Genomic DNA, 23716 nt, shown 5'->3' on the forward strand with positions numbered 1-23716 from the left:
CCAGATTTTCTTTTCGGTGCTTGTGCTCTGTTGTCCTGTTACTGTAAAAGTAGTCCAGTTCAACTCTCTTGGCTTGAAGCGCCGTCAGATGAAAGGTGAGCACTGGGATGTGATGCCGTTTCCTTGTGGAGCCCTTAGTTCCCGACTGCCAGGTGCAGGTCAGTCTGCAGGTGAATCCTCAGAGTGCGGGGAAGAGGGTGAGGGCGCTGAGGAGCCCAGCTGAGGCTGTCACAGCCTGCAGGTTAAGCTGTTTCTTTGGAGAAGAGAAAGTGTCTTTCCTGGCATGAATGCACAATTCTCATTAACTATAACCCAGGTCTTTCTAGCACTTCTAGAGGGCTTTTTGATAGAAATGAAGTGCGCAACTCAAAGGAGTAAATACAACCATTTTCAAGGCAATGTGTGAAAGCCAGAGAATTTTTTTCAGACTGAATGATTTTTCTGTCTCGGACTTATTTAGCTGGCTGCTGGCTGATGCAGGCTCTACAACAGCAGCAATCGGTTTTCTTCCACAGTACAGGGGACTGATCTCCATGATAAAAGTGCAGAAAGGCTTGAGTCAGCCAGTAAAGACCCCGGGAGACCTGAGGGGGAATCTGAGGAGGCTAAAGCATAAAACATTTAACACGCAAAAATGAGGGGTGGGATGTGGAATCAGAAAAGTACTTTTCATGAAACGCTGAGCCATTTGGCACCATCTCACTTTCAAGAAATGCTTTCAGATGACAATCACATGTAGTCATTGAAAAACCTGGGCCTGGTCAGTATGGGGATGGGAGACCTCCAATTACAGCCAGGAACACCAATGATCTGAGTTTTATTGCTGCCGTGAATGAGTAGCAAGCAAGCTGTTACCTGAGAGAGAAATCTCCTATCTCTAATCATAGCTTAGTCCTACTGTTACACGTTGGAGGGTGTGCATTCATGTTGCAGAAACTGAAGCTTTAAAATATAAAGCTTAAAAAATATATAGAGATCTTACTGACCCAGTACTCTAATCCAAACTCCTTAACTCACGCCCAGTTTATATAATGTCCCCCTCGGTGTTTCTATTTAATGGAATGCTAAAACATAACGCCTGACTGTAAATTCTCCCAGTGGCCCCTGGCCAGCTTGACCCAAGCCCAAATATGAAACACAGTTGTTCTCCTGACTAAGTTCAAAAACAATCTGGCCTTGGTCTTACAGTCTTCGACCCAGAACTCTACCTTTAAATCACTTGTCCAATCCAGTCCTACCCCTAAACCTCACCTATAACTCTATTTACATCTGTTTCAGGAAACCGTATTGCACTGCTTCTACATTCCATCTGCTCCAAGCCTTAGATTAACCCAAGATATGGAATACATTTTTGATTCCAGTATTTCATCCACTTCTAATCATTGGTTCCATGTTGTTTTTTTTTCTTGTATATCCGTGATGCAAGTACTTGCATCTAAAAGAAATGTCGACGTTTGCCACAGATGTATTTGACTTCCCATTTTCACTTGTCCTTGGCATCCGTCTGTGTAGCACAGGTAATACAGCCTCCTGAAGTAATAATTCATTATTAATATTTATTTACAAAGTAAATCAATTGAGAACAAATTGTATTTGGAGATCCATTTGGTACAGCAAGGTATTTATTGCAGCAAAGTGGATGATGTACCTTTCTCTAGAGTACGAGAGGAGTGTCTCACCCATTATGCGATACCGTCTTCAAAATACCTTTTTTTTTTCATATACTCTACTTATGCAGTCAGGTCTTTCTCCCATATTTTCTCACGACAGAAAGATTAACAGTAGTTTATATATTCGAATTGCATTATTACTTTTCATCTTTATGATATTGTCAGTAATGCTTAACCTTGTAGGAAAAGGCTGCAAAAATCTAAAATTACCTCTTGTAGAAAGAGATAGGTCTCCCGCTGTCACAGTGCTTTAATGGCCAGCCCTATCAGCCAGTCTGAGAAGAAATACTGTAGCAGCATTTACTCCACATTCTTTCAACAAAATGGGGACTTCAGCAGTCTAGAAAACAATTACTAAAAGTCCTTTCTTAGTTGTTTGACATGAAGGGTTATATATCTGCATGAGACTAGCTTCCTGCTCCCTCTGATGTATTTTATCCACTGATTATTCTGCCTGTATCATCGGGAGGCTAATGGCAGATATGTCGAGATGATATGTCGTCTTCACGGATGCAGAGAAACTGTTGCAGACAGATATTAAAACATGGTTCCACAAAAAAGAATAGAAGTCTTACATTATATATAAAGAATATAACTTGAGTGTATGAATATAAAATTCCAGTTACCCAAATAAATGTTCAGTTTATTAGTGTTCCTGCCCTCTAGCCTAATCTGGTCAGGTACTGGAAACTCGGCAAGATTGGGCCTGGCCAGTACTGGGATGTGAGACCTCCAGGTACAGCCAGGAAGTTGCTGTAAGTGGTGTTGCTGGACCAGGAGGAGGTGCTCTTCCCTGTGGTCTGAAGAAAGGCTCCACTGGGATAATCGGGGGCACTGTCTACAGCGGGGCTTTCTTTTCAGATGAGACATTGAACTGAGGTGCTGACCACTTGGTCATTGACAATATCATGGCTGGAAACCGGCTGATAAGTGTAGGGCCATGATGTAAGTCCTGCCTTATATGGAAAGTGCTTTGAGATCTCTTGAGATAAAAGGTGCCATATATAGTAAATGCAAGGAATCATTATCCTTTATAATCATTATCCATAATCATTTATGGCTTCACTGCTTCCTCTTCTTATATATACAGTTGTGAGAAAACGTTGGTGAACCCTTAGGAAGTATCTGGATTTCTGCATGAATGGCTCCTAAAATGTGATCTGATCGGTCATAATAATAAATAAAGACCATCTTATTTAACACACAACGCACAACATTTTACAATGCCATATCTTTATTGAACAAATGGTTTGAACAATCAAGGTCGTCTTTGGGAAAAGTTTTTTTTTTTAATCAAATCCAATTAGTAAGGCCATCAGAGCAGTCTAGCCCTGTCGTTTGTACTAAGGTTTGCTTTCTTGCCTCCCGTTTTTAATGCGTTACTGTGGCGACAATACATCACAACAACAGTCTCTAAACCATGGATAGTCGAGTAGCTTGCACTTATCACATCACAGTCCCTCACCATTCGCTTCCAGGGAATCCCGCTGCCGAGCTCCACTCGATCAATCATTTGGACCTCGACAAGGACACTCTCTCCTCTCCGGTTCTGTGTGGCTAGCTGTTGATATTGTACAAAGAGCGCCGCAGCACTGGTTAGAAATCGGAGACATGGGGAGGCAGGATGACGGAGTTCCAGAGGTGGGTTCCAAACGGCAGCCGAGTCGTGCCAAGAATAAAACAGAATGCCTGTGCTTAAGAGCATGACGGCGGTCCTGCCAAACCATTCTGCTGCATTGTTGGAGGACAATTACAGAATTCTCCCAAGTAAGCTAAAATGAGCTCAAAGGAAAGATCGCAGCGGCTCTGCCCCCTCACGGTGTAATGGACAGTACCTGTATAAATGACAACATTTAAGCAATGGCTGATAAAGTGAACTTCAGAGCCTAGCGGTGTGCGTCGGATCAGCCTTGCTAAGCTGCGCTGCAGTGGAGGCTAATGGGAGAGAGGTGATTTTTCATTTCACACTGTTCTGCAATGAAGCAGCTGACGGCAGAGTCATTTAGATATCAGTGGACAGAGCTGCAATGGACAGTGCTGATGTAGCCATAAGGAATCCTAAGAAAATATCTGAGAAAAGAAACATGGACTGCTTGCAAGGCTTGGAGATCTTGCATTCTTCTGATCTTTTTCCCACAATGTTTTTTCTATCAAACACTATTCCCTGGTGATCTACAGAGAATTCGAAGAACTGTTTTAAGCTGACAGCAAGTCCTAACATCAGTATTTCATAGTGGGGGGGGAAAATAAGCATTTCAGCTTTATGGCTGTGTAGAGAAGATGTACTGATCTATGTAAAAATGTTAATGACAGGGAACATACTGTACAACATTCACTCGATTAGATTTGACTGGTAAATGTGATGGATTAGCTACTCCAACACTCAATGCTGGCTGTTCTTGAATAGTCTGCCTTGAGTTGTGGTGATCAGGTCTTTGAAAATTTTGATCAGTGTGATTGAAATATGCTAAATGGCAAGCTTTGTTTCTTCTCACCCGAATTAAGCTGTTTTAATAGCAATCACAATGTTTTAATAGTAGAAAGCACTCTAGTAAATCAGAAATTGAGTAAAATTACATGATAAATCTAACATTTAGTGTAACCCTTGACTGTATCTAAACAGTCATGTTTGCACAGCAATGTAAATGGTCTGAGAATCATCTAAACTTTGTAGGAAGCACTGCCGTTTGTTTAATACTCTCATGAAGACATGGTTTCAGCTCACATGAGCTCAACACTGGAACATATGCAGCTGAATGTGATTTTGAATCTTGTACTAATTACTGTAATGCCACATAATCCATTGTAAATGTGTCACCTCACTGCTTCAGCCTGTTCAATTCAATATCACGTTCATCCAAGCACACTGTGACTCCTTTGTCTGAAGAAATGCCTAAAAATCAGCATATCATGTAATTATTAAAGAAAATCTAGAGGGCGGGAGTAAAATTTGAAATTTAGTACAGACTCTGCATAATCAACCCAAGTATAGCTGAACGTATCAGTGCATTGGAGCTCTAAAAGAAAACTTTGAGCACAAGCACAGTAACTGCAATTTGTGTCATTTTAAGTACTACATTGAGTTCCTTTTTCAAACTTAACTTGCCTCAGTTTTCCTATTACAGTGGACATACTGTGCATACTAAATCACATATCTTCTGCTACGCAATATAATGGTATGCCAAAATACATTTCTTCAGCCTGGTGCTGTAGAAAATATTGCGAACTTGAAGCTAACTCTGAGCTGCCGGCTCTGAAGCAGCAGTTAATACATCTCGGTGAGCTATTGTGAATGGAAATCGTGAGGTAAATAAATAAAGCATATGTTACAGATAGGCAGGGGGAGATCAGGCAAATAGTTTCTTCTGCACAATCGCGTTATTTTGAAAAAGAAAAGTACATCAGTGTGTTGTGTTCTTTCATGTACTATAAGGAATCTACCGCAGGAATTAGGAAAAAGGCATTTTACCATAAATAACCAAATCTTCACGATTTCTTTTTTTTAAACAAGTGAAATATACATTGAAATACTATGTTTAGTTAGACTTTAAAGTAATAGATTGTCTTTTAGATGTTTTATATATATATATATTATATTGCCTAATGTACAATATGTTAACATCTGGATATAATCCTCAGATCAATTAGCTACTAGTAACCAAATAATCTGGATGGCTTCCTCTCATTTGTACTCATCCTGATATTCCTTGTATATTAAAGAAGGCAATACTAGGAAAAATGATAAAAAATGTTGTATTAATTAATCAATATCAATTTTTCAATAAATACAGTATTAAAAGTTTTGGCATATTGAAAAGTTACTCTCACACAAGTAATTGCTCTAAGCTTGATTTAACGAAGTAGCTCGGCCTTTTAAGGTTCATTGTTGCCTTTATTCTTTTTGTATCCCTTAAAATCTGCATTGCTTTGTTTGCATGATGTAGATAAAACTGTTTCTCCCATCTGCGAAGAACCAAGCTAAAGCCCTTTCTAGGAATGTCTTCCTTCCCAGAAAGCTATTGGATGACTTTTCTTTTTAAATCAGTCTTCAAAAAATTGAAAAACAAAATCATCAGTGATCAAGCCACGTATAGTAGCTCAGGGTAATCCTTACTGGAATGAGTTGAATAGCCTGCTTCCTACTGTAGCTGAATCTTGGCGACAGCAATGGTGATGAAAGCAACATTCCTTCCTGTGAGTTTTGTCTATCCGTTAATTCCCTGCAGGTATCGGTTGTGTTTTGTTGAATGTCCAAGGCCTCCCAGTTCTTTTGTTGCTGGAAACACAGATATTCTGAAAATTACACTTCCTTGACCTTATTGGATTTCAGTCAGTATCCAGGGACTTCCTTGCAATGCTGCTGTGTGTTTGAGAAAGTAAGATAAGATCACTTTATTGGCCATATACAGTTTCTTGCATTAGGAATGTGTCTTTTCGCAGACCCCAGCTTGCTCTCCATGAGACACACAGACAGGGAGAGAAGCTGTTGGGAGCAGTTGGGGTTTGTTTCAGTTTCAGTTTGTTCAATTGCATAATAACCAGAGCAATAAACGTTTAACCTTCTAACCCAAGCTATACACACTAAAGAGCACTGCTGTGAAAACATCCGTACAGGTCTATGTATCTTTAGCATTTGTTTAATATTAGTGTTTGGAACGGAAGGTTATCCCTACCTTTGGTTCTGCAATAAATAAACTTGCATGGAGGCAATTTCTGATCTCTTCATGAAGAATGAAATATTAAGCCCTGTTCTTTCTGCTAACGTTCACTGTGGCCTTGTTCAATCAAAAGAAATGCGGCTGTGTTCATCTTTAGTTTTGCTTCATGTAGGATGTAGAAACCCATATCCCATTGTTGTTTTGTCACTCTGCCATTGGAAAGGTCAGGCTCTAATGTGTCTTTCCTTGCTGCATTATTGGCTGTTCATCTATTTAAAGAAGCTCCACAAAGTGTTTCAAATGACTTTATCTCGTATTCATTTCATAACGTCTTTGAAACTCTTCCCTTTGTCGTTGATAGGTCTTTTTTAGATATTGAAATGGGGTCATGAAGCAGGGATTTCATTTCTGTCCACAAGTAGGGGAATACAGCAAGAGCCTGCAGTGCTTCAAGCACTGTGCAAAGAGGAGCAGAGAAGTAGAAAGATTTAGTTCTGCCTTAGTTATCAGAGATTAACTTTCCTTTAAAAAGGTTTGTTGCATTTTCTTTTCAGATGTCATTATTGTACTCATTATTTTTATAACAACTACTGACTTCTAGTCCTATCCAAAGGATGTAATCGATCTTCTCTGTTTTATCTTTTTTCATTCAACTGCTTTGAAGTGCAGACTTACAAGATGTTTGCTATATAATCAGACATGCAACCTTTTCCCCTACACACACTCTACTGTAAGTCAGGCCTATAGTTTGTTCTAACAGTTTAACAAATGGATTGAATATTTTCCTATTTGCCAAAATTACACTGTCTCACTTGTGAAATGCATCAGCAGAATATAACATTAAATAAAACAGCTCTAGTCAAGCCAGCAGACATATCACCCTATAATTCACACCTGTCAGCCCACTGAAGCTCAGCAGGTGTGAGCCTGGCTAGTACCTGGATGGGAGACTCCTAGGCAAGCTCAGTTTGCAGCTGGAAGAAGTGTTAGTGGGACCAGTAGGGGGCGCTCACCCTGCGGTCTGTGTGGGTCTTAATGCCCCAGTATAGAGATAAGGACATTATATTGTAAAAAGGTCCTGATTCTCTGTCGTCATTAAAAATCCTAGGGCGTTTCTCAAAAAGAGTAGAGATGTTACCCCAGTGTCCTGGCCAAATATCCTATTGGCCCTTACCAATCATGGCCTCCTAATAATCTCCATCTATGAACTGGCTTCATCACTCTGCTCTCCTCCCCACTGAGAGCTGGTGTGTGGGGAGCATACTGGTGCACTATGGCTGCCGTCGCATCATCCAGGTGGTGGTGGAGGGGATCCCCATTACGTTTAAAGGGCTTCGAGTGGAGTGTCCAGAAAATCGCTTTATAACGAATAATTATTATTATTATAGTTTCTTTTCATAATGTGGATGTCCTGTTCTCTCAGAACAAAACTGATCTTGGGTTCCATCTCTGACAGTTACAGTACATACCTACTGCACTTACTGCACAAAGATTCACAACAGAGAACCTGGAGGGTCGTCATCATCTTAAACATGTCTAATTTCATGAAAAGGGTCTATTTGGATCAACAAGAAACAAGACCCACCAGACACGACCATGTCCAAGATGTCCAAGAGACCAACCATTTCCAAGATGTATTTGTGAAAACGTTGTATTTTGCAGCAGGCCATTGAGATTTATTTGTAAACCGCTTCTTAACTCAAAAAGTTTAGTTTTTTTTCTTGTTAAAGACCAGAAAAGGTCAAAAACATATTGATTAATAGATCACAAAATTAGGAAAATCAAATTAAACTTGAGGTGCTCGGCTTCTTTTGAAAAATATCAAATGCTTTTCAGTCGTGCACAGTATAGAAAGGACTTACTGCCTGCTGGAGCGGGGCGGGCTAGGATACAAACTGCTCACGAAAGCAATCTTTTTACTTTGAAAAACAGAACACTCGCCTTTTCATTTAATCCAATTTGTTTCTGTGCTGAACTACATTTTATGAATTTTGTAGTCATCACGATTTCCTTTTCTGTCGCGTAGCCTTGCAGTGTATTGAGGAAAACATCTCCAGGAAGCAAACGGCAGTAACCCGGTGACACTGTTGAATGAATTGTTCTGCTTTCAGCTATTGTTTCGCAAGGACAAAAAAATCACTTGAGACAAGTCTTGGGTTACAGAAGCCCTTTCCTGTACAACATAGCAAAATTTCTCACTGTTGTTGTAGTCATATAACGCAATATTGTGTGATTTTAGAACCTGATTCATATTGAATCTTTGGAATCAGCTCCCTGGTGTTTTGCGAAGGCTACTTCTGACAGAGAAGCGTTACGAGTGTGCACATTTGTGTGTTACAGATGAACTGCCGAGTCGGTACATTAGCAGCTCATATCACGGTACTTGGTTGCTGTGAACAAAAGCGAGGCCGTGAGAAACAGCTGTGAAATACTGTAGCTGCAGCTGTTGCGCATCGCGCTCTGCTTTCGTTTTCTGCGCGCCCAGTTTGTGCCATTAAATATTTTCAGCACTTGAGCAAGGGCGCATTGACCAATGAACTCTCAATGAATGATGTTCACCGTCGTGCAAAGAGCCCATAAAGCTAATTGGGCGCCACTCGCAGAAGGATAGGGTACGAGCACATTTCCCACTGCTGGCACTGAGAGAGGTACAAAACTGTGATTAAATTAATAATTATAATAGAATATTCATTAATAATATTAATTTGTCTTTTGGGGGGTTGGGGTTTGCTGTGTTTTATCGTGCCTGGTGTTTTATTTTAAGCGCTACACCCGTTATTTTGTGTCTGTGTTATCCATGGCGTTTGCAGCCGCGGACACGTAGCTAACACAGACCTCCTGGAGATTTTTCTTAAGTAGCTTTTCTGACACGTGATGAGAAAAAAAAATGTAAAGGTCATGCAGTAATGTGATTTTACAGTGTCTTCTCCATCACTGTCGGGAGGATGTGACGAGCACGTGCTCCTCTGAATAAGTGACCTTTCTGGGATTTGAAATCCATAAATCCTCGTACTCTCCCGACCCCCTGCTGCAGACACCGCCGTGCGAGGCAGGACGAGACCTCCCCGATTTCTTCGCCCTTTTTAGGTTTGTTGTCCGTTTCTGCTTATCTAGATAGCGACCTGTCTAGTTACCCTGTAGCTGTAGCTCCGTTTAAAATAGCCTTGTTATCGGGTTTTTTTAGGAAGGAGGCCCGAGCTCTTTAGACAAAATCTGTTCTCTGGGTGAGTTGTGGCAGGAGAGCCAGCCAGGCTAAAAAAGTTTAATCTGGCCAATGCCAGTGTATATGGTGAAGTTGCTAGCCTTAGATGAGCAACGCACACAACCTGAAATTCTCTCGCACACAGTGTTCACGGAATAGTGAATTCTAATGTCCGCCAAATTCACAGCATTTTTGACAATCGCAACATTCTTCAGTCATTTTCATTTCTGTCATTTTAACAAAAGTTATTATTGCTGTCATAGCTTTCCTTTTTTATTCAACAACTGGTCTTTCCTCTAATTCGAGAGGACAGCCCTGCACATGACCGATATTCAATCAATATTACTTCACTCCACTGCGTGGCCTGCAGCATCCCGAAACACGCAGCAGGTGTCCTGGTTTCCTCTTCATTTAGAACCTGATCCTCTGGGGTTTCCTTTTTTTTTTCCTTTTGGAATTCCGCGGGATCCATGTGAGAAATAACATTGGATTCGGGGATTAGAAAGAGTAGATCTCCTGGGGAAAAAAAAGGTTAAAATGTTGCAGTATCTTCAAGTACTGTAGGTGCAAGGCGCTCATCTAGAAGTAGTCTGACATATTTTCTGCCTGTACCAGTTCTGTACTTTGTCCCCAATTTCTATTTTTCTATTCTGTTTTTGATTTATTCTGCTGGTCTTTATTTGAGGTAGCATACATTTGAAATAGTAAAAAAAAAAAGCCACACCAAGCCCCAGAAATGTAGGACTCTAAACTAAAATTAACACCTGATGTAATAAAAAAAAACGATTATTTTTGTTGTTGTAACTGTTCTTAGTCTGACAGTTCTCACAGAGGTCTCCCTGTGTGCACAGGGGAATGGCCCACAGGTGTGCTTGGTGGAGGGCTGGAAAGACGATGGGAGTTTGTTCTGGAGAGAGACCTGGACTGTGACCTAGTGTCCCGCACCGAGAGAGAAGGAAAGGGATAGTTCAGTGTAGCAGCCAGTCTCGGAAAGGCTGTGCACATGGAGTAAAGTGAGGAATGTGGAAAGCATCAGGTGCAGTTGGAATGCAGGCCGGCTTGTGCTGCTTTATCATTGCAAGACTTCATCTAGTGTTCCAGCACGTTTATGACATGATTCCTCCACAGTGCTGGTGACTGATGTGAATTATGTATGAGCCTTTTGGGATCTCTGACACTAGAGGTCCCCATAATATCCATTGACTGCTGCTTTTAAATGGAAATAAGAATGTCACTTGTAAGTACATGTGCTCTCTTCTCCATGTGTCAGGGTTTTATAGTGTTTGTATTATCAGCCATGGCTGCTGTTCCCTGCAGTGCTGCAGCTCAGTGTCACAGGTGCGAACTGGTCCGAATCTCTCATTATATCGCCACGAAGATAAGTAGCCTGACTTGACACAAACGTTTGTTATTTAATGTCATTCCAGATCACGATCTCACTTGTCAGTGCTAATGAGAGCTTTATTACAATTCTTACATTTAATTGAAGTCATCAGAATGCCAGTTACCACTATTACAACATGCACAAAGACCTTTTAAAGTTGTGTAGAAAAAATATTAATATGACATCATTATCATTAAGATGTTGTCTCTATAGGCATTCATTTGTAACCTACTTCTTTTAATAAAAATATCGCCAAATGATTGTTACCAAATCTGTGCTCTGCGGTGTCTTCTCAATCGAGAATCACCTTACAGAATAGGCTTACAGAATATTAAAATGATGATTCTAGAAAGCAACATTCACTGATTCACAGTTCAATAAAGAGATTTCAGCAGATTGATGACTGCTGTTGGCTGACTGGCAGGAGTGGTGCTCCAGCACCTGAATTAACCCAATCTTGAACTTGAAATGGTTAAGAGGAGCTTTATTGGTTGGACAGGTAGTATAGGAGGATCTGTATGTGCACCAAGTACATAATTGTTTCAAGATGTTAACGAGACAGGGAATTCCTTGAGGGCACATGGGTGGCGCTCTCTCGCATGTGGGGCCCTGGGTTCAATTCCTGGGGTGCCATCTGTGTGGAGTTTATATGATCTCCCCTGTGTTTGTGTGGGTTCCCTCTAGCTGCTTTGGTTTTGTAGGTTAATTTGTTTCCAGGAAAACTAGCACAGGTGTGTGTGCCCTGTGATGGACTGACGTCCCATCCAGGGCGTACCCTGCCCGTTGCATGCTGGGATAGGCTGCAGCTCCCTTGTGATCCTATGTTGGAGAAAGCGGGTATAAAATGGATGGATGGATGAATTCTATGATGTGAACTCTGCCATCTATCCACCTGTCAAATCTGCATCACCCTCCCTTCAAGCCACAGCTGCTGGTTTATATTTGGAAATACCTGAAAAGGATGCCTTTCAAAGGAGCTCCATGTCTTTTGTTTCTCCGCAGATGGTTTAGAACTCCAGTTCAAAAGAACAAAAACAGCACTGACAAAGTGTTGGTATCGTGTGGAAAAGTCTAATAAAACTTTTTTTTTGGGGATGCTCCACTTTAATTTGAGATTAATTCTTCTATTGAAGGTGGCAGGCAATCAATGTAAGGCATGTATGTGAATACAGGAATGGGATTAATACTGCAATTGGGGTGGGTACAAGGAATCATGTAGGAGCACTGCTCTTCCTAATTTATATCCATGATCTAGATTCTGATGTAGTTACTCCACTAATCATATTCCCAGATGATGATAACATAAAAACGACTAAATTCAAGACTAGGAAAATACCTGGTTCAAGACACCTGACACTCTAACATGGGAAATGGGCTACTGGATAAAAAGGCAGGTGTTCATGTTGACAGATCAGTTTCATTTTCTAGATGTTATGAGGAAGCAACAAAAAAAGGAGAACAGAATGTTAGGATTAGTAGTTAAATATGCAGTTTAATTCAAGGGGTGTTCCTGGGCTCAGAGGAATGTCGTACGGTCTGCCTCCTGCAGTCTTATGCAAAGTGTTTGACCTACTTGTCTGACGGCTGTGTCATAAATGTTGTACTTTTTTTTTCTTCTAGTTGATTCTTAATCCAGTGTGCTGCCAGGACACCAGCTTTCTCATACCCTGCCAATAACTTCATAAACGCAGCACCTTGAGTGCACCAGTTAAACAAAAAAAAAACACGTTTTCTTTCTAAACGTACAGTACATTCATTTTGAGATTGTTTTCCTTGCCAAGTTTATAGGAAAGAACCAAATGTGCAGACGGAAATGCGTTTTTGTTTAACAATTTCATTGATCTAATTTTATATAATTTTAATTTTAAAGGCATGCTTTTGTACCTTATTTTACTTTTCATTCCATCTTTATATTTAGCACAAGGAACTGTTTTTTTCCCTGTAAAGGAATCTATTGTCTGTATTTTTGTGAGAAGCTGGGGATGCAACACAAAGACGGTATTCATCAGTTGCCTAAAATAAACAATTCATTCAAAACTGCAAAACTGTGGAAATGCTCTTTTGTTTTTTTAAATCCTTACTCTAGAAGCCTAAAACATGTCTTGGCATTGCAGTTATTTTGTCATTCATTTAGTCTAATTAGTTTTAACTTAATTCACATATGCAGGAAACTCGTCGTTTACATTTTTTTACACAACAGTAGACGGAAGACTGCTTTCTGTTTTTGAACAATCATTTTTAAAAATGGTATTTCTGACATGTAAGCTTGTTTTGTTTATGTGAGTAGATGTAAATCAGCTCATTTGTATCACTAAACAGCATGATATCTGTAAGTTCATAAAGGCAAAGGCTTTTCTAAATGCAGTTTTATCTGGGTTTCAAGCTTACAATGAAGATTTAAACCAAATTAATTTAACCAAGTGGAACTGGCTGTGGAATGCATAAGTAAGTTACTCCACTATACAATAAGAGTGACGTATATTAATCAATTACTTGCTTTGGAATGGATTTCTGAGCATTTCCTAATGTAGTTACACAATAAGATATAAGAACGAGGTAGTTTAGCCCATCAGGGAGACTTTATGAACATCAAAGCTTTTACCCCAAATCCAAAAGGAAGAGTTCTGAATAACTCAAGAGCTCTTTGAAGGCATAAAGAAAACAAATTTCTCTGGCACCATAGTGCAGTGGTGGATAAGGGTGCTGTTCTTCAGGGTGCCTCATGAAGTGCTATTTTTCTTTTTTTTTGGTTTGGCACTTTTCTCCAAAGTGACTTACATTTGCACTGATTCCCACAGCAGGACATTTTACAGAGGACAGCAGCCCAAGGGCACCAGTATCTACCATGCTGTCCGCGCACTGTCACATCGCAGACTCGAGAACACCACAGCTGTCTGTGTCCAAACCACACCTTTCCAGCTGTGGAAGCCCTCAGCTGCCTTGGGCACAGTGAGGTCATCTCCAGACCTCATTTCTTTTCTTCGCTGACTGTGCTGTGCCGGTAAGATCACTTCCTGCCGTGCGTGAAGGGGACGCAGCCCTTGTGCTGAGCCCATGCGGCTGTGTTTCACTTGTGCTCCAATTTTTCTCTGGTGCTTTGAGGTGTGTCAACTATCCTGGTAAGTAAAACAGTGACATTACAGAGTTCGGTTTTCCCAGCTATTGAAAACAGAATGGCAAAGGCTACCTATACCAAAACAATTAAATACACCCTAAACAAGAAGGCAAAACGATTAAGACAAAGATCAATCGGGCGACGCGAAAACATTCAAAGTGGAGTGAAAGGACATAGAATCCAAGGAGAAGAACTGCAATGGAGATGAAAAGGGAGTAGAGAGAAAGAGAAACTCAACGGAAGACTTCAAAAGACTAGATAATTGTATGTTTATACCTAAAACCGAGAAGTGTTGGCATCTAAATGCACAACATAAAGCCTACTGTACCAGCAGGTGACCCTGGTGTCATGAAATAGCAGAAATGGGCTCACACAGAGTGATGGACAAGAAGCTCAGTTTCACAGACAGCCAGGAAACATGGAGGTGGAGGTTTAACGCTAGTAGCAGACAGGCACAGGCAGTTAACTTTGATGAATCAAGGGACTATGAATAAAAAACATCGTAAAAGCTAGGGTTAGGAGTATTCTACAGATATTCTACATTTGGATTTCAATTGTGCTGTCCTGTGTAATAAAATAAAAAAAATATGTCTAAAGGAAGAAGAGGTTAGCATGGTGGACTTCAATTTTCTTCACCTAGATTGATGAAAACCACCGGGGATGTCAGCAGCTGAGACTGAAAAGCAGACACGTCTAACGTCTTTCTTACTCAGTCTGTCAAACTCCCCCCCCCCCCGGCACGCTTGTGGTGATCTAGTTTTTTTCAGACAATCAAGGAAGAGTGGATATTTTGAGGACAAAAGTGGAAAGTGAAGTGGATTTAGAACAGAGAATGGAAAGTGCCGTTTCTGATGAGCACAAGCTATCCAAGTGTGTTGTCCCATCTGATGCATGTTCTTCCTGATATATTTGTACATATTACTGGAAATTATGTAGTTTCCAGCCACAGTAAATATTTCTCAAAACTATTTTGACCAACATTTTCATAAATAATACTTTTTATTCTGCTGACATTCCTAATTTGCATCCATCCGCAAAGTGTAAAGGCCCATTATGGCATATTATGTTGTTCCTGTGGCATGAAATAATTTTTGCCAAGCTGACATTTTGTAAGTTAGCGGGCAAATAAAAACTGTATAGGATGTGACAGGTAATTTGTATTCTGCTAATATCTTAACGTGAATTTACATAGATGTACCTGTACATTTCGAATACTTTCTCCCGGTCATGAGCCGAGATGTGGGAATACAGGCGTTGTTTTGGAGGCCACTGCCAGAGCCTGTCCTAGCGGCGCCCCTGGGCTGCTCCACCCGGCCCAGACACCGCCTTGGCCACTGACAGGGCTGTGTGAAGCTCTGCAGAGCGTGGCTTTTCCCTGCACGTCTCTTAAAGAACCAATCTCCTCTTTTCCCGTGCGGATTCACGCCTGCAGCTCTGGCAATGGTGCTGGGCTTTGCCACAGAGTTCTGGTCCCGATGTTCCCTATTGGTCAGTTCTTCACTTCTTCCTGCGACAGGGTATGACACAGGGAGACAGGTGAACCTCCCTGTCCAGTCTCGCCCCCTGTGTGTCCCGGCTTTCACCGACAGCTCCGCAGGAGCAGGACGCCAGCCAGGAACTGTTACGCCACACCGATTACTCATGTGCATGCGCATGTAAAAACCTGTCTCGGACTGCCACAGCAATTGAAAATGCTCCTGGACTTGCTTCCAGTCATATTAACCGACGTAATGACACATTCTGTCAAGAGAATGCACTATTTTAAAATTTAAAAATCTTAACGCCCACTTTTTCTTCAACATTTAGCAATTCAAAAGTAACTTCTGGAGCAGTTTACTGATAAAATAATTTTGTGCTTCGAAAAGGCCGCAAACAAAGTAACCATCATCATGCTCATTTGCATATACTGTAAGCAAGCAGCAGATTACTCATTTTTTTAAAAAAAATTTATTTAAATAAGCAGTTGTTTGCACTACATGAAACCGAGCCTGCGAAAGGTGTTTCAGTACATTGGAGAGAGAACAGGAAACGGGTGTCAGGACAGCGGTTCTCACGCAACCACAGGCACGTTGGCTTCGTTCTGGCTGGAAACCGTGTGGCCTGGCATCCAACCGCTGACCGAGCCAGTGCCCCTTTCGTCAGCGATCTTCATTCGCACACGGGTTCCCGCTCAGAGCCGGGCACGCGCCACCGGTTCGCCTCTCCGCCTCCCTCCGGAGAATTTCCACCTTCAATTCTAATAACCGAGTGAAAATCCCACCCCGTCCCCAGACTGGGAGCAAAACCCACATTCAACTTTTTTGGAAAGGACAGTTCTATTGAAACCAACTTCTCTGCAGTATTCATTTTATATATCAAGGTTTTTTTTTCCTGAATTCTTAAAACTTTGAGCTTTCCAACGGCTATACAGCCATAGTGCAATTTGTAGCTATCCAGCCCTAGCACCATAATACACAATACAAGTTAAATTCAGATACATTCAAATTCAGTGCCGCAGTTCGATCATTGCAAGTGTCAGAACGATTCCCCTTAGTACCAGCACACTTCATAAACTCCGCAGGGATGTTCACCATTGGACCTTGGAAAGTTTTCTCTTTAACTCAGTATTCAGGAATTTAAGCAGATTAAAATTCTGTAATTATCTTTACTTCTGCGTGTGTAGTTGGACTCAGTTGAGAATTTTTTTTTCGGAATAATTAATGTAGAGTGCATCGGAGTTTATCAAAGCTGGTGAAGCATGTGCATTAAAAACAGTACTATGGACTTCTCTAAACAGAAGGGAATAAGGCAAGGAATGATTGTCTTCTTAAATAAACGCGATACAGGTTCTCGTACATATAAACAAGACAGCACAATGCTTTAAAAATGACATAAAAATACAAAAACTATCTCATAGAAATAAATTAAGTTTATAAAAGCTGGTTACTTGTGCTTTCATTTCTGTTCAGCAATTTGGTTTTTTTAAGGGAAGGGTTTCTAAAAGAGTAGTTTTAAAATGCTAAAATACCAATATTAGCAAAATGGTATGTCTGCTACCAAAAAACCCCTACTGACCATTTGGTTTGCTCTGCATTCACCACTCTTGACTGTTTCAGCTCAGCCTCACTCCACCCCCTCTCCTGTATTCTGAACTCGCATGTCTGTCCCATCGTTTGACAGCTGATCGAAGCACTGACGTACTCTCAGGACGCTGCTTCTGGAGCTCTACGATTGCCTCTGAAGCCTCTGGAGTTGCGGCACGAAACAGTTCTGAAAGCGCTCCTCCTTCCTTTTGTTCTCCTTTTCCGGGCGCGGTTCAGAAACGCAGCAGTCTCCTCCCTCCCCTCCCCCTATCGTTTTCCATAGCTGTGCTCCAGCCACTGCCTCACTTCGTTGAGATTGTAAAAGAAGGGTCCCTTTCCGCCCAGGTAGGCAATCTTCTGCTGCTGCACGATGCAGACCCTCTCGAAGGAGACGCCGTAGGCCACGTTGGTGTTGTTGTCCATGCAGTCGGCCACCAGCTGGCACTGCGGGGGCAGGGAGAAGTGCTCCAGCAGCCTGCGGGCGGCCTGGCAGCGCTCCTCCAGGCTCCGGTGCTTCCTCACCTTGAAGGAGCAGGACGCCAGGCCCGGCAGCGCCCAGCCGTCGGCCGGGTGCGCCTCGTCGATGTAGACCAGCAGGAAGTCGGCCACTGCGGAGAAGTCCTCCACCAGCCGCCTGAAGGCCGGCAGCTGGCTGATGAAGGGGGGTCAGGTGGCGGAGCCGAAGTTCACGACCAAGGGGCGGTCCGAGCTCTCGAAGTCCAGCAGGCGGCACTCGTCCGGCCTGCCGCCGCCAGGCACCTTCACTACCTTGGAGTTGGGCGCGTCGCCGCCGAGCTTCACCTGGGGCAGGGAGAGCAGCCGGTCAGACGCGGGCACACGAGCGGCGCTGCAGCCTCGCTCAGGAGAGGGCAGGCCACTGCAGGCTCCACTTAGCTGATTAATTAGCTTTACCCTGCAGTCAAGTGCAAAACTGATTTATTTCTTTAATGACCTTTGAAGCGCAGCCACAAATCATCTTTGTTTGCTCATCAAAATTTTTAAGTAGAAGCCCATTTTAATTTCTATTGTACACCTAATCCCACAATGGTCTAACAGGTTGCTTTAAACCTCAGAGAAGATAAGCAGTATTTATCTTGCTTAATACTTATGACAAAAGCACACGGGCAGATGACCACTGATACACTTTGAAAAGGAGTGGATATTTGGCTGAACAATTTGTTGCAGATATGGCAGGTTGCAAAAGTGTCAAGACAATGTTCAGAAGTTATCCCTGCAGTGTGACACACTGTGCAGTGAGAGACGGATCTCTGCCCTTTGTGCAGTTTCTAGTAGAGCGAGCTGGCTGGTGCATTTATCCAGATCGATTCCTGTTGCCCAGTCTGAGCGAAGTGCCCTTGCTAAGCAGTCCAGCAGCAGGTCTGTGCTCAGACGGGCCCCTGCCCCACACTGCTGCCTGTCCTTGCTGTGCTCCGTGCTGTGTTCACAACTCTCACACTGTGATTGTTGTGCCAATTCTCACTTAGCTGCACTAAAATGGGGGGCTGGTTTGTCAGTGGGTGGAGTGCAGTGGAACTGCAATTTCTGCTTCACACACTAACACTCTTGCAGGACTTCAAGAGCACTTTTGCATCTATTCTTTTTAAGAGGAAGAAATGTTATGCAAAGTGGGACCCCAGTTTCGTCATTTCCATGCAAAGAAAAGTGCACCAGAGAGCCAATCAAGAGATCAGCACTGCCAGTGGCCTGTCTAGTCAGTGCCCAGGAAAGAAGTTAAAAATGTGCAACCTATAGAAGCATCCACATAAACCAAGGACCCTCAGACACAGACAGCGAGCCAGGAATGGTCTGCTTATCTCACCGAGACAATGAGCAAAGTGTATTGTGGTCTTTCTTTAGGGCAAATGGCAAGACCATAAAGTATTAACTCTAAGCACATGTTCCAAATTCTCTGTATGGCCGCAGAATTAATGTGTTCAAACCCGTTTTCACTTATTCATGTCGTACCTCTGTGTGCACGGGTGCAGATGCACAAAATGTACTAATAAGTAAAAGCATGTTTTTCAAGCTGACAGACCAGCATTTTACCATATAGCTTCTGACCTGTGACTGTTGTGCTTAGTGCTATTGTCCATTGGTGTATAAATGTTTAGCTCAGGTGTGTCCAGTCCAGGTCCTGGAGGGCTGGTCTATGTGCAGGGTTTTCAAGGGCTCTTTAAAGTAGAAGCACTTGAAGAACTAGGAGAAGCTGTTTAACTGGGCAAGTAAAGAGTGACCAGCCGGTTTAGCTCATTAAGAGACCAGATGAAATGAAAACCCACAGATACACTGGCCATTCAGGAGTTTAAAGATTATGTATGGGGTCAGGAGTCTGATTACAAGCTGGGTCAGTGTTTGAAGAATTCAGTTTACTCAAAAACACCTGAATACATAGTATTGATCCTTACTATGACACTCCCAAATGTTAATGCACTGTGATTGGGATGACATTTCCACTTTCCCTGATCTATCCTGGCTGAAGGATCTCGCCAGGGCCAAGCTCGGGTCTCCTTTCAGTCTGAACACTGAGTGCAGTGCGGGACCCGATTCAGTTACAGCTTGCGGCACAGCCAGGGAGCAGAGCCAGTCAAGTGAAGCTGAAAGACGCATGAGTCAAGACTCAGATATTCAGAAAACCTGAAAAGAATGTTGTTGCGCTCATTGTTCTTCTCTGAATCGAGACTAAGAAGATTCTGCTCTTTTTTTTCCTCAAGTAGCTTCCGTATCAGATTTACCGGCAAAGTAATAAACTGGCCCTCTCTTTCCGAAACCCAGCTCCTGTATACACCGAGCAACACGTGGATTTTTATAACCTCCTAGTACAAGCGGTTTAAAAATCTGGGAGCTGGATTTCCTATTTCTGTGCATTCGGATTAACTGAATTTGACTGTTAATCGCACAACAGGTCTCGATGCCTCTTAAACATGTCTAAGCGTGTATATGCGCTTCTATTTAATAAATAAAACCCAGCGTTTTCTACAGGGAAAAACAAGACGCTAATTTTCAGTTGTCTGAAAAAGACCCCTGGCTTGGCGGACACATGTTGGAGGTTTAATTAGCTCAATTGCGGAGGGGGGGAGCGGGTTTAACCTATAAGTATAAATGAAGCGGCCGAACAATTCAGTGTGAAACGCACGGAAATATTTTAAATTACGCAGCTAACTTTTTCTCCCAGGACCAAAAACAAAAGCGCACAACCAACAGGTAACCTTCCCTTAAACCCCCCGTTCTCAATCAGAAGGAAGCGGGTCAGTATGCGACCACGCCAGGAGAAAGTTTCGGAAACACACAGTGACGGCTTGCATCCCAGCTGCTGCTCAGGCAGTGGTCCCCGGGCGGGGGGGCTCCGCCGCCAGGTGCAGGGAGCCGGCAGCAGCGCGATGCAGGGCGCACGGCCGTCCTTACCTGCTTGTAGGCGTCCAGCAGGAAGCTGTTCCAGATGGAGCGCAGGCCGGCGGAGGTGAGCGTGCGCTGAAACTCGCCGTCCGAGCCCGAGCAGCTGAGCGCCGACACCACGCGCTTCACCAGCACCACCGAGTCGTACAGCGCCAGGAACAGGCAGTTCGAGAAGAAACCCGGCAAGATCTGCAAGGTCACCAGCAGGTCCACGCTTAACATGCCCATGTTGCAGCGCCCCCCCCCACCACCAAAAAAAGAGTGCAAAAACCGCTTTCGGTCGGGTATTACTTTTCTTTTTCAAAGTTCATCTCTGCAAACCCATGATGAACAGGTCTTTAACTTTGATTTTTTTTTTTTACTGTTGTTGTTGTTGTTGTTGTTGTTGTTAGACCTCTTCTTAAAAAAAAAAGTCCCTTTTTTGTTTAACAATGCAAGCGTGGCTTTAACGCGTCAGATATTCTCCCCTCCAGCTCCAGCTCAATAAAGGGGCTCCAGTATTCTTATCTCTGCAGTGCATTGGGCGAAGCGGCGAATGCCAAGTTGACACACGCTGTGGCCAAACTTCCCCCCCCCCCCTCTCCCCCTTTGTAGCTGTGAATATTTCCTGCGCTGCTCTTTATATACCGTGATCATCTCCTGCTCTGCTATAACCCTCGCGGCTTATCTTGTGGTAAGATCGCGACGTCACGGCGAAGGCATTCCCTGGCCAGGGCAGGGAATCAAGTGAAGGGTGGAACCTCGCATCGCGTCGGACCAGCCCATTCAGTCGTCTGCTGTCGAGGAGACCGAGGCACCTTTCTGGTGGCCGGACTGACGTGCAAATGACGCAGCCAGCCACCTTTCGGAGCTTGGCTCGTCTGAAAGAGGGCGTTTGTCCCGTCCCAGCCTCGGTGAGGCTGAAGCAGGACCGGGCGTCAGCTCCCTCCGCTCCGATGCGCTGGGCTCCCCGCGGGGGGATCGTCAGGGGTCACTGAACCCAGCACAATTCTCACCCTCCAGCCTCCCAAACCCAGTGCACTTCGCCCTCTTTTCAATGTACATAAAATCGTAGAACTAACCAGGCTGACAGAATCTGGCAGAACACGTTTTTCTGCGGTCTGTTTTCCAAGTTCATATACTGCAGCTAAGCCTACCAGAGTTTTTTTCTCCTTTGAAGTTAAAAATATTTGCTGTCAGGTGCCTCTGCTAATGGCAGCAGCTATATTCCGATACAGACGAAATCTGGGTGCCCTCATGAACGTTCTGAGAACAAGCGCTCACTGTTCTCTGATAATAGAGACCAGTAAGTATTGAATGGTTAAATGCCTCCTGGGACTGACACCAGTTAATTTAACAATCCTCTTGAACATTGAAAGGCCACGAACCTCAGGGCAGCTGGGATGTGCCATTTTGCAATCTGAACTAATTTAATTGTATTCCCTTTGGGTTCATAAATAAAGAGCTGTGCCTCTGGGCGGCCCTGTGGCTCAGGATCTGCACCTGTAGCTGGATGGTTGCTGGTTCAAATCCCACGGCTGGCAGAAAATGCCGAGTTGGTAAAAAAATAAAATAAACCGATACTGCAGACATTTTAGGCATTTCAGCTGGAATGGAGTTGTACATTGCTGTCAGGATTAAAACATTTTCACGGATGTAATTACTGCTGAAATCCCATTCAATACATTTTCAAAGAGCCACTGTATTCCCATTTAGTGGATTATGGAAGAAGCTGGGGTTTATACACAAAAGCACACCAAAGAAAGAATTATAGTTTCATTTCGTTTGGCACTCAGAGCATTTATGGAAATAATTTAAGTTAAAAAAGACAAGGTGTAACAAAGTTAAGAACACAAAAGGCAAACCTGCCTATGGTACATCAACAGTATTACTACCTTGTACTGTAGCTTGACCTTGTCGACTTCAGAGGCTAAGCAAGGCAGGGCCTGGTCAGTACTGGGCTGAGAGAGCTCCAGGGAAACCAGGTTATTGTTCTAGCTGGTGTTGGTGGACCAGTAGGCGGTACTCCTCCCTCTGAACCAGAATGTTCTGGTCTCACTGCTGTAGGAGGGGCTGTCCCTCAGATGAGCTAATCAACGGTGGTTCTCACTACTCGGCTCTCCCATGGCACTGTTTGTCGGATCAGGGGTGTGAGAGGTCAGTGGTTATTTCATAATTCGTAGGTGCAGAAACACTATATACTGCAGTTTTAATGCTACAAACCAAATTTAAAAATCTCCCCCCAGAATAAACTTTTGTATATATATATAGCTTTTCAATTTTTAACATTTATCTAACAATCAGTTTTATAAAACAAATTCCTCTGCAGAGTCCTGAAATAGATGCAACCACACTTTTCTTTATCTGGTGTCTGTCTGAGGAATATACAGAATAACATCAGAGGGATACACATGCCTAGTCTGTGTGTACGCAGCCTCTTCTCCACTGTAATTCAGTTAATTATTACAGATATGAATTATAATGCAACTCTCTAAAATTACATTAATACTTTATGTGCAAAAGAAGTGTTTTTTTAATGGGAGTTCAGCTTTTCCCACAGCCTTTAAAAATATACTGGAATGTCAGAAACAGAAATGGTAGAGATGGTTAATGATGCTGTCTTGGAGCACCTACAAGAGGAAATGCTTGTATTGATCTTGTTTATTCAAACCCACAAGTTGAATTTCAAGCTCAGGTAAAAAATATTAGAATGGCCCAGAGAAAAGGAATATTGCACCTGTAGGAAAATAGGATCCTAGCAAATAGTCAATGCAGATTTATAATCTTTTTTTTAGGTCCTAACTAACCTGGCAGAATTCTTTGAAGAAGGAACAGTAATGGACACACACACAGAGAACATGCAATGTGTTTGTTGTAGTTACTTTTTTAGAAGGTTTTTGTTAACGTTCCTCACAAAAATAATTTTTAAATTACAGGCAGTAGATAGTCCAAGAAATGCCTATTTAGATTGACAACCAGTCAACAGACTACAGTTAAGGGGTGAATGTTGAAATTGGGGAAATGTAATTAGTGGAGTACTACAGGGGTCTGTTCCAGGGCCACCGTGGATCTTCTTTATGTAAGTGACTTAGATTCTCATATAGGTAGTTTTACTAGTCACATCTGCACATAACAGCCAAATTAGGAGGATTAGCAAAAGCTGTAAAAGTCTAGAGCAAGATAAGTTTAAAAAGACATGCACAAAATTCTAGAATTCAATTCAAGCACCTAGCAAAAGACATTTAATGAAGGC

General features: G+C 42.6%; 1 protein-coding gene and 1 long non-coding RNA gene across 2 annotated transcripts; one reads left to right on the top strand and one right to left on the bottom strand.

The window, feature by feature from the left end:
* The first annotated feature begins 7333 nt into the window (after window positions 1-7333).
* On the top strand, window positions 7334-12959 carry LOC148653015 (uncharacterized). The gene is made up of 2 exons (XR_015941575.1): window positions 7334-9415; window positions 10382-12959. It is a non-coding gene; the product is annotated as an uncharacterized LOC148653015 (long non-coding RNA).
* A 4339-nt stretch (window positions 12960-17298) lies between these two features.
* Window positions 17299-21336, bottom strand: dio2 (iodothyronine deiodinase 2). Its single transcript, XM_088647477.1, has 2 exons — window positions 20494-21336; window positions 17299-17892 (listed from the first exon to the last, which is right to left on the bottom strand). The coding sequence occupies exons 1-2, from the start codon at window positions 20710-20712 to the stop codon at window positions 17359-17361; spliced, it is 753 nt and encodes a 250-aa protein (XP_088503603.1). The 5' UTR covers window positions 20713-21336; the 3' UTR covers window positions 17299-17358.
* Between the last annotated feature and the right edge of the window lie 2380 nt (window positions 21337-23716).

The sequence above is a fragment of the Lepisosteus platostomus genome, chromosome 10, assembly GCF_059453375.1.
Source record: "Lepisosteus platostomus isolate fLepPlt1 chromosome 10, fLepPlt1.hap1, whole genome shotgun sequence".
In the NCBI taxonomy this organism is placed as follows: domain Eukaryota; kingdom Metazoa; phylum Chordata; class Actinopteri; order Semionotiformes; family Lepisosteidae; genus Lepisosteus; species Lepisosteus platostomus.